General features: G+C 42.0%; 1 protein-coding gene across 1 annotated transcript in view; it reads left to right on the top strand.

Moving 5' to 3' along the window:
* Positions 1 to 24,224, top strand: part of syn3 (synapsin III) — a 150,010-nt gene that overhangs the window by 45,329 nt on the left and 80,457 nt on the right. Inside the window, exons 4-6 of the mRNA XM_087830457.1 lie at positions 492 to 583; positions 22,954 to 23,110; positions 23,863 to 23,952. Coding sequence (XP_087686583.1) covers positions 492 to 583; positions 22,954 to 23,110; positions 23,863 to 23,952 — 339 coding nt within the window. The remainder of the gene's footprint in view (positions 1 to 491; positions 584 to 22,953; positions 23,111 to 23,862; positions 23,953 to 24,224) is intronic.

Below are 24,224 nucleotides of genomic sequence, written 5' to 3'. Positions count from 1 at the left end.
CCAAAGCAGTAAACATGAATAGATTTATGGGCTGTTGTGACAATCAGTACAAGGAAATTTGAATCATCCCTCCCAATCGTGCACAAAGTCCATTCCCAGAAGTCAACTGTCGCCTTTCCTTCTGAGTATTTCTGGAAGTTTGACTGAGTCATTAGGTAGCCAGGCTACGGCCTTTCACAAGGCCCTCACTGTCCAGGAGGCCACTGACTGGGAATAACTCAATTAGCCTTCTCTCACCAGCTCACTTTGTCACTCTGTATTTTGCTCATTTCCATGCAAGTGCAGAAATGTAAAATGGGGGTGAAAGAGTGTGTTGTAGCACTATCTTGTTGGTTGTTGGTTTTTCACAAACAACATAAAGTCAAATTTGAATGCAGTCTAACACAGTGTCCATATTTCTTCCAGCCTGCAGACACTGATTCAAAGGGACTGTGAAATGTTTGTGCATGTCGTTGTATGATCTTGACATGCCTTGTCTTCGTTACTCCTAGGCAGAGTTCTCAGAGATCAACTTGGCTTCCTACGTTAACTCGGGATGTATGGTGGACATGCAGGTCAATAAAGGTGGCACCAAAGTGATCAGGTAAGACACTCGCACTGGGCCATCCAATATATACTGTGCCACAGTGAGCCTGCACACTTCTTTTCTCTCAGTGCTGTTAAGCATGGCTCTGTGTTTCAACCCCCCTCCCCCGGCATGAGTGAGACTCTATAAAATCAATGCTTTAATGCGATTTAGCCTTTGAAAAAACTAAAAACGGCTTGCTTACTAATTTTTTTATCCTTGCAGGAAAATCTGTGTGACAGTGGAAAACTGTTTAATCTTTTCACTTTGGTCACAGTTTTCATGTGCTTTTGAACTTTCTTTTATCTCTGGCTCTCACAGCGTCACCGTGAGGTTTTTCCACCCTGCAAATGCATGTTGAACAAGCAGGAGTTGTAGCTAAGTGACCGAATTAGAACTCGGGCAAAACTGACTGTTGCTATTAATCTACTTGTGCTAGTTTTTTGCATAAATGTTTCTAAATAACATGTAGACCTCATGTTGCTTTTACTTCATGAAACCTTTCAGTACAGCTGTTGTGGGCTGATGATGGTGACAAGCTTGGACTCCACACAAGTCATGTCTTTGGTGTTTTTAGTGACGTACTGAGCAGTTGGGTCGAAAATGAAAATATTAGCACACTTTTCATTCTTTAGCGCGCAAGAATGGCTTCTCTTCCTGTAGTACTGGTTACATTTTAGGAAAACTTGCACACAATGATCAGTGAATGGCTCTTGACTAGGGATGGGTAACGTTTAGGTTTTATTGGATACCAGGACCAAACCGGTACTTTTGAAACGGTGCCGGTGCTTAAAGAATAGAGAACACAAAATTGGTCCAAAAACCTCTCATGTTCAGCTGTTTTTTTGTAAAAAGATAACAATGTTAGCCTTTTCTGCAGCTATAGGGCATATATGGTATCACTCTTGGCTGGAAGCAGTGCTTAAACAATGGAAAAAACACAAACTTTGTCCAAAAACCTCTCATGTTTAACTGTTTTCCACTTTTTCTTTGGTCATTTTAGCCTTTTTGGCCAGGGTGAAGGGAGTATCTGCCATCAAACATGAAGACAGCCGCATGTAGCTATGATGGTGTTTGCTAGTTCACCTTACATGCATTAATGTAATAACGTGGTTAGCCTACTCAACGTAAATTACACACGAACAACATTAAGCTACTCACGCAGAGAAGAACGGCTGCTGCTGCATCATCATCATCATCATTTCTGCTACACTGGCAGGGCTAGGGGCCAGGACTCTCCTCTTCGGCACCACACCCGCAGTAGATGTGCACGGTGTGAGGTCTCGCAGCAAGCTATCAAATACGGCGCATTTCTCGGCTTTTAAAAAAGCGCTATGCATCGCCAGGTGTTTCATCGTATTTGAGGTGTTACCTCCTTTGACAGTATCACAGTATCAGCTTAAAGCACTTGTTGCAGCTGCTGAGTTTGCATCTTTTGCTGTGAAGTACAGCCAGACTTTTGACCGCTTCGCCTTGGGCGTTTTTAATCTGTAGCTCTGCTCTAAAAGAACGTACATACCTGGACCCGCCTACTATCCTCGGAAACGTAAAATGATTGGCTAGAATCTAAAGTGTATCACAGCTCAGGGAAAAAAAGCACAGAAAAGAAGCACCGAAATGTGCGCTGCTTTTTGGTCTGGTTACTACCGTTAATGTCAGAACCGGTGCCATCATGGCACCGGACACCGGTACCCATCCCTACTCTTGACCAAACGTTTTTGTTCGATGTCAAAGCCATTTTTGTTGTTTTATCGACCCTGTTCCAAGAATCACAAGAATGGGCTCCTAAAAGAGTCGGTCTGGATTATGATTAATTTCATAAATGAAATGTATGCTGTGAGATAACGTTTCCTCCAGTCTAAACCATTTCCACATGGGACAGGATTTAGTCTTAGTCTTAACTAACCTCTAGAGACCCATGTACAAGGATAAATCCAACTTAATTTAAGATATTTTGCTCATACATGCGGTTCTATGATTGCCGTTGTTGATATTACACCTCTGTCTACTTATTGTTCTTCCGTTTTACGCCTTAGCTGTAAAAGCCTGATAGTGTATCCTTGTTTCCCTGGCGGGTAGGCGGGCAATGTGGACACATCGGTTTGAAAATGCAATAACTTCAGAACAAAGCAATGTAGAACTTTCAGGTTGACATAATAGGTGTGTACTAAAACTCTCAGAATCTTAGTGACCTCAACCTCAAGGTCAAGGTCAGAGGTCACGTTTCCTATAAGTGTGGTAACTGCGATAACTCCAGAAGGAACTCACCTAGGCTTTTGAGATGGGTACCAGTAATTTCAGTTATTACTCTTCCTGGGTTTTAGCTTGGATGGCACTAATTGGCTAATGATTTGTCTTTCTTAGGCAACCACTGGATCAACCAATGAAGTGGCCTGAACCCAAGCAGTGCACTTTAGATGGTAGTTAAAAATGTTACTTTTCCAATGGACTTTTCAGCAATTGGACTGCACTGTTTCCAGTCCTAAGCAAAACAAACCAAAACGTATGTACTTCCTATTAGCTGCTAACATCCAGCTAATATTTAGCAGCAGTGGAGCAAAATGGGAGTCAGAGGAGACAAAACAAAATAATAGTAATAACAAAAGTGATATTAATAATAACTATCGTTATGATACTGTAGCTATAGAAAATTTGAAAATGAAATAAAATAGTAGCAATAACTGTACGGTGTTAAAAATAAAAATAAAAGAGAATCCTTAAATGTAACCTAAACTGTGCAAATCATCCAAAAAGAACAATTACATGTGCGTATTATACACACAATATCGATGTTTTATTTTTAATTAGCAGCGTTACCATCTATGTTTGTTATCTCATTAAATTAATTTTCCTCTTGAAATATTTTTGCGTATGGGGAGTTATGGGAAGAAGTCTGACCATGTTACAAATCAAGTGAGAATAACTGCCGACCGAGAAGGCGAACGGTGCTGATGTTACAATGCCACCTGTTGTCAGAGTTGACACTGAGGTTATTGTGGGGGTTGAATATTTTTCATGATGTTGCTGTAATGGTGGAGACGCCAAATTGGTTACAGATGGTGTTACTGCTGCCTCGCTCACAAACACTGACATTCACTGCCAGATTATTTGGGCTTAGCTTATCATTTATTATTCTGAATCTTATTCTTGTAACTCAAGAAGCCATTCTTAAGGAATGACTTCTTGACAGGGAAACTAACATACGGAGAAGGCTGTGTCATGGCTTGGTGCCGTATACCAGCGAGTGGTGTTGGAAATTTTGTCGATTATGAATGCAGGAAAGTACTATCCGCCACGGAAGTCGATTTACTAAGGAAAGAGTGATTGGCAGTGGCATGATAATGGCTCTAAACACACTGCCCATGCAGAAAAATCATACCTGGATAGAAAAAGACTCAGAGGAACAGAATCAGTCGAGGACTGGTCTCCCCAGAGCCGAGAGCTCAATATTATTAAAGCAGTGTGGGATCGTGTTGACCGAAAATGGAGCAAACTCCAAAGAAGAGCTTTGAATGGCCCTCAAGAAGTCTGAAGAACTATTCCTGAAGACTTTAAAGAAGATTTAAAGAAACAAAAAGAAAGCTAGCTTAAGAGAGTCCAGGCTGTGATACAAAATTTGACAAGCAAATGTGGTGCCGAATGTTGACTTTCAAGCTTGTTAGAATTGTACAAATCTGTGGATTTGTGCATATTTCAATACATTTCTGCACCTGTTTCCCATTTTGCAAAATAGAAAAAAAGAGGGACAGCCCAAGGTTTTTGCACAGTACGCTCTAAGCTGTAGAAGATGGACTTTACATGTTGGGCTTATGTGGTGTAACAAGGCAAATAGCCATTAAATGTAACAAGCTGATATATCCATGTGCATGAAAATGAAAGATATTAATCAGTTCACTCATGGATTTATTTGACTCTTTAATCTGTTTTTATCTCTTAAGAGATTCAAGTTTGATTTGATAGTTTAATATTTGAAGTGTGGCGAGAGTTACATTTCATGGAAAAGAGACTGTATCTGAAAACAAAATGTTTGTCATCTGGTGAGTTTAGAGATTAGATTAGAGATTAGCAGGGCAGTCGTGTAATCTTTCAACTGTCTTTATACTTTCAACTGGGAATGCAGTAAAACCCGAGCAGTCAGCAAAATTACAGATGCTGACTTGAATTGACTTGGATGTCTAAACTGTGCACTAGGAACCAGCAGGAGTGAGGACTTTATTAGAGGGTATAGAAATACAAAGTGTCTTTTAAATATTTGTTTTTGTCTTTGTTGTCAGCGTAACCCAGTTATCACTGCTGACTAGGGCTGCCACGATTAGTCGACTAGTCACGATTACGTCGACTATCAAAATCGTCGACGACTGATTTAATAGTCGACGCGTCGTTTGAAGCTTTGTAAGATCACAAAAGACGCAGGAATAAGTAGTAGGATTTAAGAGTGTAATAACGGACTGAAACAGAAGATGGCAGCACTGCATGTACAAGGATGCCAGCTGCCGTTAAACCCCGAAGAAGAAGAAGCTGTGTCCCAGAATTCATAGCGCAGCCCAGCTCAGTTTCCAACAATGGCGGCAGCTAGTTAGTTTTAATATTACTCTTATTATTCTTTCTGGGTCACAAAATAAACGTTTAACATATTTTCAGGCGAGAATGTAGCTGTGTAAACCTCAAATATCTGCTCAGTTTATCAAGACACCACATATTTTCAAAAGCGCTCCGACGTTTTCGGAGACGTCTGTTAGCCACTAGCTCGATAGCTAGCCGGGGGCAAGGCTCACTAGAGCCGTGAGCACACCGGACTCCCGGCAAATCGTTTTCAAACCCACCGCCGTCTTTCGCTACTCAGATTAAACATGATATATAAGTCACTTAGATAACTTATATGTTATTGTTTGGGTTTTTGTAGTATTTTATTTGTTCCTGAGTAAATCGGTTTGGCTGAGATTAAAGTTATAGTTTTTACACAGCTGAATAAACGTCAAGCAGACAGCTGATTATCAGAAGTGTGAGATGCTCCAGAATTTACTCCGGTGTCCTGTTATATTTTAGATAGAAAGGAGTTTATTAAACTTCACCAAAACAATCTGCAAATTTCATTAAAATTTAATAAACTATCATCTTGTCTTTATTTTTAGTTAGCACATACCTTAAACACTTAAAGCTATAAGCTAATGATAGTTATATAAGAGCAGATGCTGCTGGTGCAATAAGCTGTATGTTTTACGTCCAATGGATGATGATCTGATTAGTCGACTATCAAAATAATCGTTTGTGGCAGCCCTAGTGCTGAGATGCATTTAAATATTAACATGAGTGATGAACACACACTTTTTGTTCACATGACCTCATCCATCCATATTCATTTGTTGAGTCCTCCGATCACACTGAAATCTAAAATAAGCTAGTAGTAAAACACTGTAGATTTAGATGTAATCGATTACATTTTATTGAGCTATTTACAGCCGATTATAACTGTTTACAGTGAAACAGTGAAGCAAAATGGAGGGACGAGTAAAGGGTATTGTGTAAGGAAAAAGGGTTGGGGGGGTAAAGGATCAAGGTGTGATGGGGATAAAATGGAGGAGATGTAGGATTCTGGTTTGCTGTCTCCTGAATCCTTCACACAGTGTTCTGGACGTGGTGGAGCAATGGGAGAGCTGTTGCTGGAGGATAGAGGCAGTTTCTGAGAGGGATGAGTTAGGGCAGCGGTCCCCAACCCCCGGGCCTCGGACCGGTACCGGTCCGTGAGTCGTTTGGTACCGGGCCACGAGAGTTGAGGCTCAGGTGTGAAATGTATAGTTTTCAGGGTTTTTATCGGTTTTCAGCGTTATTTTGTTATCGTTTTTATCGTTTACTCGGTTTTCCTGGGTCTTTTCATGTGTGTTATGAATAAATCTTCTTTTTTTCGGTACCGGTACTAGTTTTATTTTGTTGTATTTGTCCGCGACACCTTAAAGGCCGGTCCGTGAAAATATTGTCGGGCATAAACCGGTCCGTGGCGCAAAAAAGGTTGGGGACCGCTGAGTTAGGGGACAGATGGAGGAAGGTGGAGAGGGGAAACGGTAGGAATCAAAGTTGCTCCGTACTCCTCTGTGCCTCCTCCCTCTTTCATTGTCTTTCCTCTGCCTTTTCCTCTTCCCTCCATCTCCCCCAAGTCTTTCTCTTCCTTTCTCCTCCTCCTCTCCTTCCTGCTCCTTTTCTAAAGTACAAGCTGTTTGACAAAAAAAAAAAATCACCAAGGATTCTGCATTAAACTCTGAAACCAGCTTTTGGGATCCAACAGAACATTATCGTGAAATCAAACGATCAGCTCAGGCTGCGCACCTGAAGCTGTTGGATCCTGCTGATGAAGAGTTTTGTGCCTTTTTCTGCCTCTCTTGCTTTTCCATCTCACTGATTCCCTTCATCCAGAAATTCTCAGAGGGAATGTTTCTCTCCTTCTCCTCCTTTTGGACTTTGGTTATGCAGGATTCCTGCTGAGCGACGTTATCTTGAAGAGCAGCACAGGCGTCGTTCTACTTCTTTTCTCACGGTGGACGAGGTCCGTGTGTGCTTTCACCCGAGGTGTTGGTTTTTCACAGATTTTTCGTGGACCTCGTGTTTTTGTGTGAGGTTGTTGTGTAGCTGTCTTACCGTTGTTGTATGCCCATCTTCTTGGATAGCGATCTTTTCTTTGGGAGAGCTGCGTCTCTTAGCTCTTGCACGGTTGCTGATTGCAGCAGCTGGTTTGTGGGTTGCTGCTGACTGAGTGCAGTGTTGTCTCAGCTGATGCTCGCTGTAAAAGGCAACACAAATGTGAACTAGGCCTAAAGCCTGAAAGCATAAATGTAGCTATTGCAAAAATCCAGCCTCATTCTTATCATTAGATACACATAAAAACACAATGTGTCTACTTATGCATGCACCACATTCACTCCAGCACGCCACGCTTGGCTATTGGACCTGCTGTTATCCAAGGACAGCAGTTGTTGCTGCCAAATGGGATTCTTAGGCTTCTTATTTCCACACTTACACGGGTATTTTTTTAAATGTGGATTGTTCCAAGTTTCATTTGAAACACGAAAACTCAAGAAATGATGTCAAGTGATTTCAAGTTCATGGCAGAGCGACAGGTGGCGCTATAACACACACTGTGAAGAAATGTTAGCCAATCAAAAACCTGCAAATGGTAACATGGCGCGTAATGTGACATCAGAAAAGGAGCTAAAGGCGCGCACCTTTGAAGTTGGGGAATTAAATCTCAATTTTCCATATCCTCATGTAAATGCAAAAATGGAGTTTTGGAAAATCTTCACCCTGTTAGATTTTCATAAGCGATCCAAAATGGCGTTTATTTACACTTTCCATGACACTTTTAATAATAATAATAATAATAATGGATTGGATTTTTATGTAGCACTTTTCAAGGCACCCAAAGCGCTTTACAATACCACTATTCATTGGCTGTATCCCAATTCAGGGTCTGCAGCCTTAAAGTACGCAGCCTTAACGGTCCACAAGGGCCGCGTACTTAAAGGCCGCTAAGGCCGGAAGTGCGAGGCTTGTGAAATGGGACGGTCTAGCCTCCGTCGCGCTGCCCAGGTTGCCTAGCAACCATGATACTAACAGCTGGAAACGTTTCATACAGCTTTGTTTGACAGAAATGAAGGAGAAAATCTTTTGTTCGTTTGTTTGTTTGTTTCTACATGAGCTTTGATCATTCTCTGTAAGATTAAGCTCAGCTATTGAACGACGTATATTTTAAAGTAAAGGCTTTAAAACCAAGTTAGTACAAACGTCACTAATGTCACATGACTTTGCCGACATGTGGCCAACAGGAATGTTTTAATGTTCTTCGTTATTAAACATTTGTTCTGTTTTCTGTTTCTGTTTATTGATTGATTAGCATTCAAATATCTCAGTGAAGACAGAACAAAGATTTACCACAAAGCAAGAAAGCATGAGACAAGGCTAATCAAAAGGTATTGGCTGAAGCATTTGCACATAAATAAGTGACATAATATTCAGTACTTAGTTTACTAAGTTACTCTTCGGCGCCCCTCATCCGCTGTTTTTTTTCGGCAAAATTATCCACACCCACCGCCGCGCTATGCATTCTGGGATATGTTGGGTCACGAAGTCTAAATTCAGGGGAATGAAGGACGCATTTCGAGCAGCCTTCGAATTGGGACAGCCTTCGTCGCGTCGCTGTGACGTAATCGGCCTTAAAATGCGGCCTTTAAGACCGCAGACCCTGAATTGGGATACAGCCATTCACTCTCGCATTCACACACTAGTGGAGGCAGCTACGGTTGTAGCTACAGCTGCCCTGGGGCAGACTGACAGAAGCGAGGCTGCCATATCGCGCCATCGGCCCCTCTGGCCAACACCAGTAGGCGGTAGGTGAAGTGTCTTGCCCAAGGACACAACGACCAGGACAGAGAACCCGGGGATCGAACCGGCGACCTTCCAGTTACAGATACGCTTCCCAACCCCCTGAGCCACGGTCGCCACTTTTGCCACTGCACTAGCAAAGCAGGATAAGATGCACATTGGCTGTTGCATTTGACAAGATCCTTAACCAAGATCAAGATTTGGCAAGAAAGCGATTGATTTGGTGATTTAGCCGGCTGAACCTTAGTGTCCAACAAATGCATGTGATTAGTCTTGGCGCTTTATGGACTTCCTGCCTAAACATAGGAAATGTTAAGAATGCCGGTGTGGCGTCACGGTGTGAGGACAACAACCCTCAACACTGATAAAACAAAGGAGATGATTGTGGACGTGAGGAAGAAGAAGAGGCCTCACCAGCCGCTGTTTGTCCAGGAGTGTGAGGTGGAGAGGGTGAGCAGCTTTAGGTACCTGGGCATCCACATCAGCGAGGACACTGAACACCACACAGCTGCCCTCTCTGTGGAGCAGCTACCATCGAAGAGTCCAGAGGAGCGTCGCCTCCATCCTCAAAGACCCCACACACCCCCAACACGGACTGTTCACACTTCTGCCCTCCAGATGAAGGTTTAGGAGTATGAAACCCAGAACGTCCCGACTCAACAGCTCCTTCTTCCCCCCTGCTGTCAGACTCCTGAACAGCTGACCTACCTCAACTGCAATTTGCACGTCAGACACTAAGTTCATTTTGCACATTAAGCTCCTTGTACATCCATCTACATCAACATTTGCAAACCACACTCGTCTTCCTTTACTTATTTTTGTACTTATTTATTTATCTTCCATTATTTTTTTATCCTTATTTCTCTTTATTTCTCTTGTTCTTCGAACCCTCGCCTAACTTGGCATTTGTGTATGGACAGCAAAGGAAAAACGTGCAACGTGGCACAAGCTGTACAGCCTACAGTAGAGCAGAGTGACACACCACAAGGTACAGTAGTTCTGGCGTTTTATCCCCTGCTGCTCTGCTGTAGTCAGCCCTTTGGCTTCTCTGCTCTCTGCTGCCAAAACCTCCAGCCAGGCTGCTCGGCTCAAAGTGGGAACGCTGGTCGCGGCAGCCAAAGTTTGATAAGCCACGGAGCAGTGTTCCTCTCCTCTGCCATCACAGAGCTCTGACTGTGGTCAATAAAGGCGGATGATTCATTAGCGGTGATTAATATTGGGCTACGGGGACGTTAACTGCTGGCGGTTGCGTATTTTATTAAGCTTGTTTTACTGTTGCACTCACTGGAAGTAGTTTGGGGCTGGAGCCAGACGCTTAAAATATAAATGTACAATTAGAGCGGACGTGGAGGACTGAGAAGCGTTGGCGTGTTCTCTGTAATGCAACACTGAACCGTCATCGTGGCGAGGATCACAGTTTTATAAAACATATTTTACTAGTCTTGGAGGATCTAATTAATACTTCTGCACACATTATTATACCCTCGAGGACACTGATACTTGCAGTAACACTCGATCTCACAAGTGAACCACTCCAAATGACCTTTTGCATAAAGTTCAGCAAATACATTTAGTAGATGATGAAATGGTGAGTATTATTAACTCACTTAGCTCCAGGCAAAAGCAGCAGTTGTATGGACAGAATAGCAGCGACATTCAGAGTCCAACCAGAAGCTCGTAGATTAGAAAGAGCAATTCAGAAGTTCCTCCATACTTAGTGATGTTAGCTGCAAAAAGACACAGGTGCTCAGCAACCTCGCTTTAATGTAGCGCTATAACGGAGCTGTACTGGTGGGTGCAGATTGGCAACATGTTGCAACCAATCTGTCTGTGTTTATAAAGGAGCCGGTTAACGACATATATCGGATGATGATATGAAAACATCTATCGTTTCATATTATTATTATACCCTTTCGTTTGTTTCCTGGTGTTGCAAAATAAACTGTTTATGGCAATATGTTTTCATGGTTTGATGGTCACTGTAGCAGCTATGTTCATTTCCCTATTTCTCTTTTATGTATTTATTATTTATTACCAGAGATGGGCAGTAACGCGTTACTGTAATCCGATTACTTTTTTCAAGTAACGAGTAAAGTAAGGGATTACTATTGCAAAAACGGTAATTAGATTACCGTTACTTTCCCGTAGGAACGCTGCGTTACTGTGTTACTAAAACCGTGATTTTTTTGCGAGAATGTCTCATGACAGTGACGTAAGCGAGTGCGACGTTCGTGACAACAGCTGTGTGCAGATCAACAATGGATCATATATCGAGTGCAGAGAGAGTATGAGCGTGCAGCGTTTAAAGCGTGGAAGTACTGACCTTACTTTGAGTTTGATTCCATAAAAAGTGACAAAAACATTAGCGTCCGTTGTGCGTGGGAAGAAAACTTCTTTCTTACAGCAAAAAAACCCCTAAACAAGCTCCGAGTGCGCAACAACGTAATGGGAAACTCACAGAGAAACTCGCGGATTCTTCCACTGACCGCTGCACACCTGCACCAGGGTAACCCTCCGCCTACCCCACTCCTGCTTTACAGATGAAAAGAGAGCAACAGGACCGCTAGTCTTTGACTTTATTTATTTTCTGCTGTGTTTTACTTGCATCTATTTGAAAGACTGAGTGTAAACACAAAAAATATTTTATTTTATGTGCTGGAATGTGCAGAAAATAGGTTTAAATATTAAACAAATTTCTTCAAGTCAGAGAATGGTGCATATAATTAAATTTTTACTTGATGAATAAAGTTAAAAGATTAAAACTAATAAAACAAGTTTTAAAAAGAGACTTTTCCATTTGATTACATTTTGTATGATGGATTATGTAGAAAAAGTAGAATTGGGCTGAAAGATCTATCACTTTATCACCTATTCAGGTTGTAAATCGTGTTTTTAAAAAGTAACTAAGTAACTAAGTAATTAATCACTTTTGAAAATAAGTAATCAGTAAAGTAACGGGATTACTTTTTTTGGGGAAGTGAAAAAAGTAATCAGTAACTAATTACTGATTACTTTTTTCAAGTAACTTGACCAACACTGTTTATTACACTACAGATGGACAAGCGAATGTTTTTATGTGTTGTCGTTAGCAACAACGACGGTAAACCCAGCGTGTGGCTCCGCTTTCCGCTTCTTTATTTTCTACATAAACCTTTCACAATAAAGCTGAAGATCGTGTTGAGATTTTTCAAAATAAACTGAAATAATATGCATTATTCTCAAACACCAAATTCCAGAAGATGCATCAAACAAATTACCTCAAATAAAAACATGAAGTAACTATAAATGGCAGTTATAGTAACCACGTGGATGCAGGCACAGAGAATACCAGCATGGCCAATGAAGATGACGCAGAGCCAGGTAGCTCCAAACAGAAGGACCAGTCCAAACAAACCGAGGACTTTATTCCTAAATGAGGTGCTACCTCTGTAGCATGGAATGAGAATAGAATAGAATTCAACTTTATTGTCATTGCACGTCACAAGTACAAGGCAACGAAATGCAGTTTGCATCCATCTAGAAGTGCTTTAGCCATAATATAGATATATTTCAAAATATATATCAGCAATAACATAGATATATAGATATATTACAGAAATGGGTCTGTTATAGGTATGAGGGTACAAAATATGGGTCTATTATGAGTATGTTACAATGTACACGGTATGAAGGTCTGTTATAATCTGCTATAAGTATGTACAGAACAGGATATAAATATTAAAACAAGTTATAAACAGTTGTAGAATTATAATTATCTTATTTTACAGAATGATTGTCTATACAGCATTTACAGTAGTGCGGTTAAGTTCACCAGGATGTCTGAGGACAGGTGGTTCTTCCTCATAGTCCTCAGGAAGAAGAGGCGCTGGTGAGCCTTCTTGACCAGCTTGGAGCAGTTGGTCGTCCAGATGAGATCCTCGGAGATGTGAACACCCAGGAACTTGAAGCTGCTCACACGCTCCACAGCCGCCCCTTTAATGTAGATGGGTGGATGGACAATGGTTTGGTTATGAAAAGTCTGACACGGACCAGAAAACTGTACTATGCAAGTTATGCCGCAAACCAGCCCCCAGCACAGACTCAGACATGGCAAAATAAATGTCTCATCAGGATATGAAATTTTGGTCATAGCACACATCCCTAGAGTGATTAGTTATTTGCAAACCGTTGCTAGTCTGTCTGTGAGTGATTGCAGTCAGTCCAAGTTGGAATGCAATTCTTTGGAGATTGGTTGTCCTGTGCAGGCAACCAGAGGGTGAGACGGGCATTTGGATAAAAGGTTATCCTCTAAGCTAATGTTGGGCTCAAGTGTCCTAAAAATCACACTTTCCCTCTGAGAAGTTTGATTACATGCTGACATTACATGAGAGTTCATTCACTAAGTGTCCCACTTCAAAGAAAAAACAGCAGCGCTTACCAAAAGAGAGGTTCAGAATATTCTCAACAACTCACCTCAGTATCGCTGTCTTTGGTCAGAATTGAGCTTCATTGACTCACTGACTCATGTGAAACTCCTTTCACAAAGTCTCCAGAGACATGGACACATGACTCTAAGGCAGGGGTAGGCAACTCCAGGCCTCGAGTGCCGGTGTCCTGCAGGTTTTAGATCGCACCCTGGGTTAACACACCTGAATCAAATGATTACTTCATTACCAGGCCTCTGGAGAACTTCAGAAATGCTGAGGAGTCATTTAGCCGTTTAAATCAGCTGTGATGGATTTTGGACACATCTAAAACCTCCAGGACGCCGGCACTCGAGGCCTGGAGTTGCCTACCCCTGCTCTAAGGTAAACAGACTATGTACTCGAATTGGGAGGGGTAAGAAAACTGAATTCAGCTGCCGGCTACCAACCTAAAAGTTCACGTTTCTATTAACCATTATTCTTACCCATAAGCATTGTTTTTGGGTTTTTTCAGGGATATTGTCCTTTAAAACAGCGGTCCCCAACCTTTTTTGCACCACGGACTGGCCATTAAAGTGTCGTGGACAGAGATGGGCAGTAACGCGTTACTGTAATCCGATTACTTTTTTCAAGTAACGAGTAAAGTAAGGGATTACTATTGCAAAAACGTTAATTAAATTACCGTAGGAACGCTGCATTACTGCGTTACTAAAACCGTGATTTTTTGCGAGAATGTCTCATGACAGTGACGTAAGCGAGTGCGACGTTCGTGACAACAGCTGTGTGCAGATCAACAATGGATCATATATCGAGTGCAGAGAGAGTATGAGCGTGCAGCATTTAAAGCGTGGAAGTACTGACCTTACTTTGAGTTTGATTCCATAAAAAGTGACAAAAACATTAGTGTCCGTTGTGCGTGGGAAGAAAACTTCTTTTTACAGCGAAAAAAACCCCTAAACTTCCAAACAAGCTCCGAGTAGCTACGACGTAATGGGAAACTCACAGAGAAACTCGCGGATTCTTCCACTGACCGCAGCACACCTGCACCAGGGTAAACCTCCGCCTACCCCACTCCTGCTTTACAGGTGAAAATAGAGCAACAGGACCGCTAGTCTTTGACTTTATTTATTTTCTGCTGTGTTTTACTTGCATCTATTTGAAAGACTGAGTGTAAACACACAAAAAATAATTATTTTATGTGCTGGAATGTGCAGAAAATAGGTTTAAATGTTAAACAAATTTCTTCCAGTCAGAGAATGTTGCATATAATTAAATTTTTACTTGATGAATAAAGTTAAAAGATTAAAACTAATAAAACAAGTTTTAAAAAGAGACTTTTCCATTTGATTACATTTTGTATGATGGATTATGTAGAAAAAGTAGAATTGAGCTGAAAGATCTATCGCTTTATCACCTATTCAGGTTGTAAATCGTGTTTTTAAAAAAGTAACTAAGTAACTAAGTAATTAATTACTTTTGAAAATAGGTAATCAGTAAAGTAACGGGATTACTTTTTTGGGGAAGTAATCAGTAATTAGTTACTGATTACTTTTTCCAAGTAACTTGACCAACACTGGTCGCGGATAAATACAACAAAATAAACGACTCACGGACCGGTACTGGTCCATGGCCCGGGGGTTTGGGACCGCTGCTCTAAAATGTCTCAATGCATGCTCAATCATCCAGATAAGTAAATCCCAATCCCATCATCCGGACGTAGCCTTTTCAGTGGGAGAAACGTCACACCTCATTGCTGTGATTGGTCAAACTTTGGTGTAATGCCCGCTGAAGGGAGCAGACTTCAGGTGGTGATGCAGAGGTCTAGAAAACAGACTGACTTACGTTTTAATATTACTTAAAAATGTCCTGTGGAATCTTTTTGTAGATAAATACAAGTTCACACAAAAAAAAACCCAAACTGATCAATAACTCCACTATTTAAAATGAGCTTATTTAAAGGATGTAAAATATGCTATTGTTATTGGTCACCAAGAGCCCAGGTGAGGGCAGTGATGGGTAAATACACATACATACAAAAGATCACGTTCATCGTTTGGGCCCAATTAGCAGTTCTGTCATTTTCTGTCAATGAAAAAAACGAATTTTGGACGAACTGTGGAGGTGATGCTCTGAATCGGTTTCAACATTAGATCCAGACTTCTCTTTAATTCTACGTTTTTTTTCACTCTCTGTCTCAAATGCCTGAATTGGCTCGTCACATTCCTCGCCATTCTCAACCCCACAGATGGACAGAAGGAGGGAGGCCGCCAGATTACATTAGCAGATCCTTGTCCTGTTTCTTTCTTTTTTTTATCCCCTCTTTTCATTTAATTTTCTATGCTTCTACCCGCCAAAGAAGGCCAACCCCGCTTCCCAAATCCCTTCTGCACATATAACAAGACTCTCCGCCTTTGGTTACCTCAGGTGACAATTTACAATTTAGACCACACAGAGGCTGTTCACGCACACACACATTGGCTAGCAAAGAATCCTTAGCATCCCGCCCCCCTTCTGCTGACCCCCTTAAAAACCCATTTTAATCAGGGAAGGAACTGTCTGCCCAGAGCAGCCTGAACACTTAATACCTCAAACAGGTTCATCTTGTTACCGAGCAAATAAATCCCGCTCACAGACACGCTGAGTTGAGACGTGGCTTTAGGAGGCCTGAGGGTGGTTTCTTTTGACTGCAGTGAAAGCATGCAGCGGCCGTGAGGCCCGATCCACCATCTCTGCTTTTGTAATATAGCCATGAATACAAATGGCCCCGCTAATTCACTCGAACTCCTAACAACGCTCATTTCCCCTCCTGCCAGAGGTCATTTGGCGCTGTGTTCCTCTCGCAGCTCCTTTTCCTCATTACATCTGCCTCCCGTGGGACTCTTTTTCCTAATCTTCAACAACTAAACATTCTCAAAATTGCGGCACGCTAAAGTTTCTCCCACTGCTGTTTAGATTTAACACGTGTGAAGTTTTATTTTTTTGGTGCCGGGCCCCGTTTCTTTTTTTGGGTTGTTTTCTGTGTGACCTCAGTGTCGTGTCAAGATCGGCCTCGGATCGCGAGCTCAGCTGGAGACAATCCAGACCTCTGGCAGCCCTGACAGCAACTTCCCAGGATCTGAGATGCTGCCAGGTCACTGTGGTGCCACCAGGCCTGGAGCCACGGCCGCAACCACAAGGAGTCCTAGAGTCAGACTTGGGGACCACAACAAGATGCTCGGCTACAGGGAGCGACGGGACACAGAGAGAAATAAGAGTTCTTCAGAGCCTTTGGATATGGTAGCGTCATGTGTCCTGTCCTTACTAAAAATCCAAAACAGCAAAATGAATCAATTATTTTAACTTCATAAAAGTGGCTTCATTAATTATTTAATCTCATCAGTGTTCAGGTTCACGTTTTTGCTTCTACTATGTCAAACTGTTTTTAGTTGAACATAGAAAAAGTTCCTGAGTTTTAGAAAATCTGTCTGTGCTGCACTCGAGTGCAGTGGGTCCTCTGAAATGTCCTGCAGCTACAGACGCCAACGAGCGCTGCTACACCAAACATGTAGAACATATATTTTATTATAAAATAATTTGTTTCATTGTATTGGTCACTTATAGCTTGTTTAAATAATGCAATTTCTAACGTGTTAAGCTAACTGTGTTTTTCAGCTATGAGCTAATTGGCTCGCAGAGCCGTCTCTGTGCTGGTTGAGACTGTATATAAAAGATGAACAGCAGCTGTGATACCTCTTACGCGCTGCTGTTTTGAACCTTTAGATTAGCGTTTTGGCTATTATTTATTATTATTATTTTTTTATATAGTGACTAAACGCGACTATATTCTGATGAGGATGCAAACGTCGGGACCTCTGAGCTAATGCTGGCTAGTTTTGTTAGAACAATGCGCCTGCAGTCCACTGATTAAATGTAACGTTGATTTTAACTAGCCAAAAACAAAATGTAGTCGCCAGGGAAACAGAAAAGCCAGCTCCAGTGGTTTCCAAAGTGTGGACCGGTGCCCCCTGATGGGACGCAAAAAGTACTGCAGGTGGGCCGCAGTGATACAAAAACTGAAATTCAGTTTTAAATTACTCACATTTTATATTTACAGTCACATATTTATATAAATGTAGATATTTATGTAAATGCAAATTAAAACTGGTAATAGGAGGGGGTTAGTTTGTGATATCGCTCATTACTCTGACCTAAATTTACTGCTCTTGGGGTTGGGTCACTCATTCGCCTCAACACTTTGAATATGACTGGTAGCATTAGTGGTTTTTATCCAGCACCCTGTGTTTGGTTCCCATTGACTTAACCCTTTAAAGCCGGTCAGAGCAGCACGCTCTGTTTTGCGTAACTATTTTTAAATCCCGGTAGATCTGCAACCACATGAGCTAGCACAGTAATTTTTTTTGCATATGAAACCGGAGGAGTTGTACTTACATCTTATGCCATCAGCTTGTCCTCGGTCACAGTTTCCTTCCACATATAACTTTGCAAAAAGTGCATAAAAAGCACTTGCAGCAACAAAAACATAATATTCCAGAAACACGCTTTGCCGATCCGATCAGCTGTTCATAACACTTCCTAGTCCATCAGCGCGAACTTTTGCATGTCCTCCATGACCTGCCCGAAACCGGAAGTGACGTCATTTTTGCGGAAATGTAGTTTTTTTTTACCATCAGGGCCTTATGAGCCTATACTGGTGTTTTTAAAAGTTATCTTTGACTTTATGACTTTCTGTGTCGTTTCTGGGATGCTTAGGACTCATATTGCACTGCTGGAAATAGTTTATTTTGATGCATATGCTGCTTTTTTGCAAATTTGCATTATAATATTTACTTTCGTTTTTCCTGCAGTGTATAAAAATTGGTGTATTTCAAAAATAAAACTATGAAGACACTCAAAATAAATTTCCTGTGGTGGGAAACTATTTTGTGCAACTTTTTTGTATTTACAGTTTTGAGGGATAAGCCTCTTAAATTTCTCTAACTAGAAATATATGTTAAAAAAACAAAAACGATTTTCAATTTTTTTGTAGTTTATTGCACTTTTTTGCAATTAATGTAATTACTATGCACTTAATGCAGACATATTATTAACATTTGGGCTATAATGGTTGTATTGATGTATAGCAACTTGAAATGCTCCCAAAAATGTCTCCACAGCATGTAAAAATATAATATAAGCTCTGGCAGACTTGGTTCTATGGTAGGTCTTAAAGGGTTAAGGAAAAACTGCCTTAGTGTGTTCAGTCAATCCTGAAGAAGAAAAAGTGGCAGAGAGCTATACCTCATGAAAAAAGTAAAAGTTGTAAAGAAAACCATCTGTCCTGTAGTTGTCTTGAAGTAGGAAATGTTCCCCACATATACACATAAAACGATTGTGGCCTGATTGAGAGTTTTTCGTCCTCCTAACAGGAAAGCACAGACTTCTCTCTCTAAGGTGCATTTCCCTCTGATGACAGGGAGCCAGCGCGGCACAATGCACCATTGTGTACGAGCGCTGTGCTGATCCTCGGTATGTACTGTTTGACATTTGTGGCATTCCCGCCGAGTTCTACCCCGATTATGCTTATCAATGAGAGACAGACTGATGGAGGAAGATAAGGCCCTCACCAGCTTTTGAAACAGCCACAGGACCGTTTCGAGAACAAATGTTCCCCACAATTCAGACATCCCTTTGGAGCCTATTAGAAGGTCAGAGATTCTGTATGATAAATGGATCTGGGGACCAAACGGCAGCATATTGTCCTGAGTGTTGAATACTTTCCTGCTCCAAGAATGCTGATGAAAACATCCTGCTGGCGCTGTTGTGCGGTATATTTTATGATGGGCTTACGTAACTGCCAGGCTCGATGTGTATTCACAGCCACTATAAAGTGTCCTGTTTTAAACATGTTTATCTGTGCTTTGAGAATTGCCTTGTGCTATGACTCTTCCTGTCCTATAGAATTTGCACCTTTTCTCACTGGAGCAGTGGAAACGCAAACACAGCACAAGCTCATACAGTTGGCTGTTTTTTGGGGGTTTCTCATGAAACCGAAGCAGAGCAAATATTACTTTGGAGATGTTAGTCTGTCTGTGTGACAAATTAGTAATCACCCTTCTTCTGGATCTATTTTCTGTCACCCGTTTCAAGGGGAAATATTTTACTGTTGGAGCAACCAAACGGTCCCGTGTTCCCCAGCTAGCTGTTGACCTGCGTTTAAAGGGTTGTATGATGGATCTGGAGCTTTAACCATTTGCCGAAATATTCAATTCAAAACCTGTAAAGCCAAAGCAACCAGACGTGAGATGCTGAAACTCACCCACAAAGCTGGGGGAAACTGCAGAGTCAGGCAGTTTGTCTCTGTGGGTTCGTCACGGGGAGCGGCTGCATTCACGAGCAAGGAGTCATGAGATGAGATGTTGACTTAAAATAATGTCAGCAGCAGCTCCCAAACATTTTCTATGACTTATAATCAGCACATACTTTAGCTCATATTTGCACACAGCTCCTGTTGTGCAGTGACACCTCCCTGTTTTGAGGGCTTTTGTGAAGTGACCTGTTGATACTGAAATATACATGCATATTGCATGCAGAAATAACATGCACGCGCCACACAGAACCACCCACTCGGTCCCTGACTGGCTTACTTTACAAATCCTGTCTTATCTGTGGCCTTATGAATCCACACGGATCCTTTCTGTCCTCACCTCCTAATCTATATCTGTGCTCTTCCCCCATCTGAGCCTCTTATTAGCCTTTTGTTGCACTGCAACCTATTCAAAAGCCACATTAGAATATCGCCTGTGAAGCGGTGAGTCTCGGGGCCCGAGGTATTCGCATCGTAAAACATAAACGTGCTGCTTCGGGGTTAATCCGTGGCTTGCAGGAAGCAGTGCTTTAACAGGATGAGGTGGCAAACTTCAGTGATGCTCTGCTGCTCCAGGGCACTGCCTTCATTAACTGTAGCCCAGTGAAATCCCACTGTGCTGAAGGACCGCTGCGTTCTGTTATGATCAAGTAGTGCAATCAAGTAGGTTGTTTGAGGCTAATAAGGTGTTCCTTGATTAAACTGCTCGTGCACAGTTGTAACCAGGATGGAGTTTGCTTGGAACGGCACGTCCCGTGTTTAGGAAGCAGTCGAGTCTGATCGGGTTCTGGGCTTCAATAAACAGCTCCGTCCAGTATAAATAGCAGAGCCTTTGGTCTGTTGCCACTGCGGCCGAGCGCAGCAGCAGCAGGGAGGAACAGCTGTAGTCGCTCTGTCGCCGAGGACAGATCACTCCTCGGCCGTCCTGCCAGTCTTCTCTGTGCAGTCTAACATGAGCAGCGCCTGAGGACCACAGAGTCTGTAATTTCAGCCTCTACCTGCTGCACGCACCTGTGTCTGTAACTGCAGGTAATCCAGTGGCTTGCTGTGTACCTTTGAGTTCTGTTTTAATACGTTTAAGTATTTGTCACAAGGGGAATGTGTCAAAAAGCGTCTCCCTTAGCAACAAAGAATTTTCCCACTCTGTAGTTTCCATCAGCTTTAAATTGCCTCGATGTCTTTCATTGTTTTGGTTTTATATCCCACAACTTTGTTTGGGTTTAGTCTCACCGCTCTCATCAGCTTGGTTTCCACCTGCAGCGGGCTGATGCTTCCTTTAGGAAAATCATGTCGGAGCATGTCAGATTTGGTACTAACCACGGAAACGTGAGTGCGAGGATTTTACCAGTCTGTGTGTTGAATCTTTGTTTCAAAGCCACTGGAATCTCACAAGTATATACAATGTGTCGTTTTACATCAGTGTCATTATGCACCAAGTTCTGGAAATGGGTAGGTGAGTCTCTCATGACCGATTTATTAGATATGGACACTTTTGTGTGCAAGCCAGACGTCAATTGAGATCAATTTTAGAGCCTGATCAAATTAATGGGCGGAGCTGATATATTGGCTGATTTTAGCTATTTGCCTGTATGTCTGTATCGACTTTTATGACGGCTGATAAATTAATGAATATTGGAAAAAGTAAAGAACAGGCGGGAGAAACGCCCTTATGAATGTCGATGTTGCACAATTTGTCCACTAGAGGGCACCCTGCAGCATCCCGTATGGTTAGAACACTAAAACCTGATGTTCTGAGCAGAGTGCGACACAGCGTAAACTATTAATCCGTAACTCGTTGTCATAATAAAACAAGATCTTCATTGCCAAAGTAAAGACTCAGAAATTCACATAGCAAATGTTTATTTCCCCCAAAAAACATCCCCTAACATGTCAGATTTTCAAATGAGCAAATATTGGTCATATATTGGCCGGGTTCTAATAATTGTTACATCAATGTAACAATTGGCAGGAACATTTGTATAGAACTTTAAAGTTTCCAGGTAAATAAATAAATAAAAGTCAAACTGAATTCCCCATTGTTACTATGAAATGTGGGCTAGTTTAAAAGAGGCTTTCAGGTGGGTGATGGGCCACTTGGCTCTGATCCCAGAAAAGTGTCTAAAAAAGAAGGATTAGGCTGGGTTAATTGGATAGATGGTTCAAAAAGATTAAGTGCTGCAAAGAAGCATTACTTTACCCCATCAGCTCAATGCACCGAACAACAGAGGGCCTGACTGTAAACACAGCGTCCAGATATAGTGTGTTAATAATGTGCCGACAGAGCTGTCAGCCTGCAAGGAGACGCTGTGCTGGAGATGTTTGCCCTCAGTGCTGTCAGGTTAGGTGTTAAACAGGAAGTTGATTGTTACATGGAGGAGTGGGTGGATGGTTATGATCTGCCAAAAGACTGACATATGCATGCGTTACGTTCCCCTGAGGGGTCTAGGCGGTGAGGGGGAAGTAACAAAAAGTGTGCGGGTCAGAAAAATGAGACAAGGCATAAGAGTTTTATTAAAGTTTCTATTAAAACTAACTAAAAGAGACTGACAAGCCGCTATCACCATTTAAAGAAACAAACAAAACTCAAATTTTAGTCAATAAAGCACAAAGTCAGTCAAAAGAGTGCAGCTCACTAGCTGTAACCACACTAATGGCACTCTGGCCCAGAGCTCACCTTTCCCTGGGCTTAAATCTCCTTGATTACTGACGAGAGTCAGCTGCACAAAAGGGAAAGGTGGCACCTCAGGCAGAAGAGGTGGTGGGACACGCCCACACAGGCACCTTCAGGAGGAGGCCCTGCTAGGCCCGTAACAGGATGTATATGTGTCGATAAAGAGAAGTACTGGACAAACTAAACTGGATCCTATAATGACACTAGATGAATATTTATCAAATACCATGATTACTTTTTTTGTCCAACAGTTTTTGATACATTTTACTTTTGGTGAAAAGGAAATCACTGAAGTCTGTAGATGTCTGGCACGTCTGGGTGCAAAAGCTTGCAAAGATTTCATGTTGATCAGTCAGACCAGGTACGCTGCTTCCTGCTTTCTCTGAACATCAAGCCACACTATGTAGTCATTAAGGACACATATAACACAACCACAGGTAAGGAGCCCAGGATTGAACCACCAACCTTGCTCTACTTCTACCTATTGAGTCAAAGCTGCCTGAATTCTTCGCTACTCTAACCCTAAACAGCCTAACTGTATGCGTAACCTTGACAACAGGCCCAGTCTGATGGTTCCTTTTCCATATCCGTCCCGCTGCAGGTCCTTCAAACCAGACTTTGTTCTGATTCGCCAGCACGCCTACAGCATGATTCCCGGTGAGGACTTCAGGAATCTTGTCATCGGCCTCCATTTTGGCGGCGTTCCGAGCGTCAACTCTCTCTTCTCCATATACAACTTCTGCAGCAAACCCTGGGTGGTAAGTGCTCCGTAACAGCTCTCTTTGCTATACTTTAACCCACACAAAGGTGTCGCAAAGTCCCTCCCTCGGCAGCTGCCTCCGACTGATTTATTTGTGCTATTAAATGGAGCTGCAACACCTGTGATTCGAGCCAGCAGAGCGGGCGGCCTCGGCCACCACGTGTTTTTAGTCACAGTGCTGAGAAAAGCTACAAAACTGCAGTGAAAAGTATGTAGATGCTTTGAAAGAGGTCATAAATTTAGGTTTAAAGCAGGAAATATGCAGCACAGTTTTGTTAAAGGTGCCATTCGTCACTACATATTTACACTTCTGTTACTCATTCTACAAAGCACAAGTTAAAAAATGAGGTGGTTAATCACCAGTAATGCACCCATCATGCTGTATATGTTAACCAACTGCTGAATGCAACACGTTTAAAACAATGAACCGAAGCAGGTCTGAAGACAAATCTATTGGAAAGGAAATTCCAGCACCTCGAGAATAAATAACTCCAAGAAAGAATTCGCTCGGGGCGTAAACAAATGGATTATTGATTTTAGAAGAACAGGTGTTCAAACCCTCACACTGACAGGTGGGTCTAACTGTACCAGGCCACATTTTATAAACAAACAAAACCAAACCTGGAGTTTCAGACGATCCATATCTTCTGCTCCTAAAAGTCGTTAACACGCATGAATCTTATAGAAGTTTCTGTTTGTCGTCCTTCTTAAATAATGACGTCTTCCTGTCTTGTTTATTTCTGCTTGCAGTTTTCTCAAATGATTAAGCTGTACCGCTCCCTCGGCCCTGAGAAATTCCCCCTGAATGAACAAACGTTTTATCCCAGCCACACACAGATGGTGAGTGCCTCGCAGATATTATTCTTCACTTCAACAGGGGGGGGGGGTCACTCTCACGGATGTGCACAAAAATCACCAAAACCTCCTGTGGAGCATTTTTCAGTAAGTCTTTATTATAAAAATATAAAACACAGAAATTAAGTCAAACATTTCTACAACCCCAACAAGGAAATATCCCCAACCCACATAATTCATAAATCAGTGTTTCCACACAGACTGTACACAGCTTCCTTGATTGGATTTTTTTTCCTTTTGACTGATTTCTGTGTTAA

Source organism: Neolamprologus brichardi, chromosome 17, assembly GCF_056152115.1.
Source record: "Neolamprologus brichardi isolate AB-2024 chromosome 17, ASM5615211v1, whole genome shotgun sequence".
In the NCBI taxonomy this organism is placed as follows: Eukaryota; Metazoa; Chordata; class Actinopteri; order Cichliformes; family Cichlidae; genus Neolamprologus; species Neolamprologus brichardi.
Note: the sequence above shows the minus strand (reverse complement) of the source record. Positions and strands in the feature narration are given on the sequence as shown.